The following is a 5,648-nucleotide window of genomic DNA, read 5'->3' on the forward strand; positions in this document are numbered from 1 at the left end:
TCATATTTTACAACCATGCCAGTGGCCCTTGCTCAGGTTGCTCTGTGCCTAGGATATCCTTCTAGCTCCCTTCTACCTATTATCATTACTCCTAGCTATCCGTCAGTACCCAAACCAATTTGTAGTTCCTTGTGAGATCTTCCCCAACCGTTCTGGCCCACATTAATGTTTTTCTTCTCTAAATTCTTGACATATTTCCTGTCCAGATAATCTATGTGACTTTTTATTATATTCAACCTTGAAATGTTACTTAGCTTTCATAGGACTAAGGCTCTTCTCCCAACTAGACTCTAAGCTTCTAGAGAAAAAGGACTGGATTGTACCTGGTTTTTTGCCTTCCCTTTGACGCCCCGATGCTATGATCTGAATGTTCCTGTCCCCTCAGGAGTCATATGTTGAAACCTAATCTCCAATGTGATGGTGTTTCGATGTGGTTAGATCATGGAGGCAGGGCCCTCATGAATGGGATTAGTGCCCTTGTAAAAGAAGCCCTAGGGAGACCCCCTGCTTCTTCCACCATGTGACGTTACAGTTACAGGATGCTGTTTATGAACCAGGAGGAGGGCCTTCACCAGACACTGGATTTGTTGGTATTTTGATGTAGCAGCCTAAACAAACTAAGGCACCAGATCAGGGCCTTAATATAGTAGCTGTTAAATAATTATGAGATGGTCACTGAAGATAGACATTCCCTTCTTCTCTGGGCCTTTTTAACCTCTCTCTGCTGAGGCCAAACCAATGCTTCATAAACAGGTGGAAAGAGAGAATGCTTTGCAGAGAAATGAATTGTAGCAATGAATACTCAGCACAGAGTTTTTGCAAAGACTAAAGCTTTTTATTCTGACCGGGAGTCATCAATTTTCTGCAGCTGCTACTCTGAGCCCTTGGTGGAGAGGACAGCCTCATTGATGCTCTGAGTGATATAATCTATGTTGCAGGCATTGATACAGGTGAAGTTGATCCGACCATTCTTGGGGAGGTAGATATGCTTTTTCTTGACCAGGTATTCCACCTGTTGGGCTGGTGATCATCCCAGGGTCTGAGATACTAACTCCCCTCTAGCCCAGGGTAGATTACAGGTGATAGGAAGTGCCAGCATTTCTGGGGATCCAGAAGGGTCTTTAAAGCAACTCTACTTCCCTCGAATCAAACAGCTAGGGACTGGTCACCTAGTCAGTGAAGCTTAATGCTCAAATACAATCCCAAGGTCAGAAAAGGGGGAGCTACCCCCTCCTAGACACTTACAGTTGAGTCCAAGATAACTATGGGGCCCATTCTGGTCTGTGATATGATCCCAGGAACCAGGGGTTCCCAGGAGCCGGAGCTTCTCCTTCACCTTTTCCTTGATCAGCATGATGTTCTCTACAAGCCCTTTCAGGCTCTGCTTCCTACCAAAAAAAAAGACAGCAAGAAATTAAAGTATGAGGTTTCCCTGCTGTCAAGCTCCTCATTGCCACTGCACGCTTCTTGCCTTCAAAAGCCCCAAGGATAGTGCCTGAGGGCACACTGGTGGAGCCCAGGATCTGGTTACAAGTGGGAAAGGAGTTTCAGCCCATATTAATTTAAGCGAGCCAAGCAGGCTTGTAGGCAGATTTTGACAGAGTAGCAAGCCCTTGATGTTGCCTAATCTCCTGCAATCTGGAAGACTTCAAATAATTCATTGGCCTGTGTCCAAAAAGAATGTCCTTTTGCCTACTCCCCCAAGGTGTTGGTACACAATGAGTCCTCAGCAAATGTTGATGAATGAATGGAGTCAAAGAGGCAACTGGGCAGGAAGAATCCTGTGAATGGGCAAGTCTATATGTATGTCTAGAGGCTCTGCCATCCCTTCCTGCCCCCACCCTTTGCCCTTACCATTCTTCCTGAAGAGCAGGGTTACAGAGGACAGAGGTGATAATGCGAGCCCCCATAGTAGGAGGGTTTAGCCACAGGGCCTGGGTGAGTTTCATCAGTTGGGAGAGGACACATAGCAGGAGCTGGTTGTTGAGTGCTACCACGACCAGGATCCCAACTCCTTCATCTGCAGCATTGGGACAGACAGCCCCTCAGTCTCCTTCTCCATTACCAGGGACTTCCCTGATGACTTTACTTCCAACCTTGCAGAAGAGAGGGTTGGACTACCGGGCCCCCCCTCCCAGCCCAGCCGAGCAGGTATCCAGATCCCAGGAAGTTTCCAGAGGCTCTTCTTCCAGAAAAAAGTAGCTATAAGGGTCTCAAAGATGGGGGACACCTGGGTGGCTCAGGCGGTTGGGTGTCTGCCTTCAGCTCAGGTCATGATCCCAGGGTCCTGGAATCGAGTCCTGCATCAGGCTCCCTGTTCAGCGGGGTGCCTGCTTCTCTCTCTACCTGCTGCTCCCCCTGCTTATGTTCTCTCTCTCTCTCTGACAAATAAATAAATAAATCTAAAAAAATAAAAAATAAATAAAGTGTAGAGTCTCAAAGATGGGAAGCACTTAAAAGATCACTCAGCCCTCCCCCTCATCTTATAGCTGAGGAAAGAGAGGCCCAAAGGGGCAAAATGATTTAGCTGGAGTCAGTCTTGGGGCACCTGGTTGGCTCAGTCAGGTGAGTCAAATCTGACTCTTGATTTCAGCTCAGGTCATGATCTCAGGGTCATGATATCAAGCCCCCTGAGTTTCTCTCTCTCCCTCTCCCTCTGCCTCTCCTCCCTCTCTCCCTCTCTAAAAATAAATAAATAAATAGATAAATAAATAAATAAATAAATAAATAAATAAATAAATAAATAAAATTTAAAAAAAGAACTGGAGTCAGTTTTAGTAGCTAGTTTTAGGAACTGAGCTGAGACAATACCGCAGAACCTGACTCGTAGCTCAGTGCTCTTCCCTTCTGCCTCCATGGTACTCTCTCTGGAGGCCTTGGCTCTCTCCAGAGGGTAGGAGATATCAAGCACATCGTTTCTGCCATGGCTAAGGCATCACTTCAGCACAAGCCCTTCCCCTCCCCTTTGGCCCATTCCATACCATAGATGCCAAAAGTCCTGGACAGAGACTGGCTGCAGAAGAACTCAAAGCCTTGAGACACAAAGTACTGTAAGAATCCAGTATCTTCTTCCAAGTCCCCGGTGGATAAACCTTGATTGGGAATGTCAAAAAATGGGAATATCTGCTTGCTCTGTAGGAGAAAGGAGAATGGAAAAAGGATGAAGTTGGTGGAGGAGATGGTAGATGGCAAGAGGGAGGAAAGTCCAGCGGATGTTGGGCTCACCTTCATGCTGGCCATCAACCTTGCCCACTGACTTTGTGTCAAGTTGCAGTCACCAATGTTCCCAATCACAAAGATACAGCCATGTGGGGCCTGCTGCAGGTAGACACTGTCTCATCAGGCACTTCCCCTACCAAGTGGGAGTGGCACTAGGGCATATGGAGGAGAATTCCTCCTCCATGTTGGTTCCTACTAGAGGGCCAGGCAAATTCAAGCCTAGAAAAGGCCTTTCATGACAACAGGGGTGGAGAGGACGAAAGGAAAATAAAACTGTAATCAGGTCTGGGGAGAAGTTTCTGAGAGGGGCCCCTCTACCTCCACCACATTGAGGAGCACGTTGGAGTCCACGCACAGCTGCTTGGAGTCCCAGAAGGAGTATTCACAGACTGTAAAGCCCATGTCCTGGAAGACGAGTCCATAGGGTTCTGTGGGAACACAGCCCCCCTCCAGCTGGTACTGAGGAAATGGAGGCAGACATGCCAGGGAATGGGTCTGAGGGTCACTGGCAGAAGGTGGGACAATAACAGGAAAGCACAAGCATACTTGGCTTGTCTACCATCTTGCTCATGACAGAGAGTAAGAAGGGCAACAGTGAAGATTGCAAATGGGGTGGGACTCAGGAACAGGAGAGAGGGAACTTCTGTCACCCCCATTTTGCATAAAAACTCACCTTTTTGGGAAGAAATAATGTAAACTATTTGAGAATCCTTACACCAGATTTTGAGGAACTGGGCCCCAAGTTGGAAGGCTCCATTGTCACCAACAGTGTGCACACCCCCTACCTGCCAACAGAAAATAAACAGAAGGAACTCTTTAAAAGAGTAATAATGATGCCGTTACTGCCTCAGGTTCAGATGATTACTTCCTGGAAAGAACTTGTACATCAGCAGTGTGGGCTGATGCAAAGAACAGTGGCTCCAAGTTCGGATCCTGGCTCTGTCCCCCACTGACCAAGTCTCTGGACTCTGAGTCTCACAGTCCTCTCTGTCAATGCCAGGAAGCCCTCCAACGCCCCTGTCTGGTTAAGGACTATGCAGCCCCAGAGCTCCGCTCCCCTAGTCCCGGTGAGTCAGCAAAGGGCCCTTCATCTCACCCTGTTCTCCACAATGGCTTGGCTGTGTTTTCCAAAGAGGAGCTTCAAGGAGGCCTCAGTGAATGATTTCATGCCCTTCACGGGCACATACTCGTAGTTCAGAGAGGGATCATACGCGATCTGCAGTCGGATCTTGGGCACCACGGAAGACACCCAGGGATGGCCCTCGCTGGTCATGCAGACTGTGAGGGAAGCCACAGAGGGAGCCCTGGATGCCCAGGCTCAGGGCTTCTGAGTCAGGGCTCTGCAGACAGCCCGCAAACAATTCATCGGGCCTAGCTTTCTTGGGGCTTTGGAAAGTTGCCTAGGAAAAGACAGCTTTCTTTTTTTTTTTTTCTTCCCCTTTATAAAAACAATGTGCCGAGTGAATGTGTATAATTTTTGTCTTTTTAAAGAAGACAGCTGAAGCTTATGCCATTTTTTTAAACCCTGTGTCATTTTAAAGGGCAAACATGACATACGACGTGGGAGTTCTAGACCCATGAGGCTAAACAAAGGTAACCCCAACTTTCACAGTGGCGAGGACTGGCTGCATTTCAGAAGGGTCAGTTTAGGGAATGATGCTCAGTTCAGGAACAGAAGAGGAAGGCGGGGGGAGAGGAAGAGGCTGAAGAAAGTAGCGTGCCCCTGCAGACCCCGAAGCATTGAGCTGGAGGAGAAGGCATAGCTCTTACCAAATCCCCAGAAGCCCTCAGCTAAGGGCAAAGGGCACAGAATGACCCGGGACATTTTTTGCACTTTTCCCCACCAGGCAATTCTGTTAACAAGAACAGAGCTCTCCACTTGCAGAGGCGCGGCTACCTCCCGATTCCTCCGTGGCAACGGCAGACTGCTCTCCTAGAGGCAATCAGGATAAGAGTCTTATAACGCTCCAAAACCATAAGGCATCTACCTCTGAAGGCCAGGAAAATCTTGTTAGGACAATTGTCTTGCTTGTAGGTCTTTAACAAGCTGCCTTCTAGCTTCTGGGCTAGGGGCACATCCATGAACACCGAAAGGGTAGGCATCACTGAAATACAAGTACAACCAAGCCTACACTGTTCCCTGCTCCTGTTCCAAAGCCTTCCTCCAAGCCTGGCCCAGCCAGGCCTGCCTTTTCCCGGAACCCTGGCAGATCCAATGCAGAGGCTCTGGACAACTGGTCACCAGAGCAACAGAACCCTACAATCCCCAGTCTCCATGGTGGCGATCCCCAAAGCCTATGGGAATATTCCATGAGTGTTGAGGAGGATCCCCTGAGAGAGTGGGCAGAGATGGGGGAGGAGGGAGGGAGGAGCTGGAATTCCCCGGCACCTCTCTTCAACTCACTGCCTTCTCTGGCTCCCAGTTGCCC

The 5,648-nt window shown here is 48.6% G+C and overlaps 1 protein-coding gene across 1 annotated transcript; it reads right to left on the minus strand.

Moving 5' to 3' along the window:
* Positions 1-824: 824 nt before the first annotated feature.
* GOT1L1 (glutamic-oxaloacetic transaminase 1 like 1) lies at positions 825-5,421 on the minus strand. Its single transcript, XM_025886203.2, has 9 exons — positions 5,208-5,421; positions 4,316-4,497; positions 3,893-4,004; positions 3,538-3,647; positions 3,226-3,318; positions 2,982-3,132; positions 1,855-2,020; positions 1,246-1,388; positions 825-1,020 (listed from the first exon to the last, which is right to left on the minus strand). The coding sequence occupies exons 1-9, from the start codon at positions 5,320-5,322 to the stop codon at positions 872-874; spliced, it is 1,221 nt and encodes a 406-aa protein (XP_025741988.2). The 5' UTR covers positions 5,323-5,421; the 3' UTR covers positions 825-871.
* Between the last annotated feature and the right edge of the window lie 227 nt (positions 5,422-5,648).

This window comes from Callorhinus ursinus, unplaced genomic scaffold (genome assembly GCF_003265705.2).
Source record: "Callorhinus ursinus isolate GAN/ISIS: 27379988/994484 unplaced genomic scaffold, GSC_fseal_2.0 scaffold17, whole genome shotgun sequence".
In the NCBI taxonomy this organism is placed as follows: Eukaryota; Metazoa; Chordata; class Mammalia; order Carnivora; family Otariidae; genus Callorhinus; species Callorhinus ursinus.

What these genes read in the sequence shown, in the direction of transcription:
- GOT1L1 (XM_025886203.2), bottom strand. Translation starts at nt 5,322, where the DNA reads ATGCCTACCCTTTCGGTGTTCATGGATGTGCCCCTAGCCCAGAAGCTA. An exon ending in TGCTCCTCAATGTGGTGGAG is followed by an intron (nt 3,319 to 3,537) that starts GTAGAGGGGCCC and finishes GTCTACCTGCAG; the next exon opens with CAGGCCCCACATGGCTGTAT. An exon ending in CAGGACTTTTGGCATCTATG is followed by an intron (nt 2,021 to 2,981) that starts GTATGGAATGGG and finishes CCAATGCTGCAG; the next exon opens with ATGAAGGAGTTGGGATCCTG.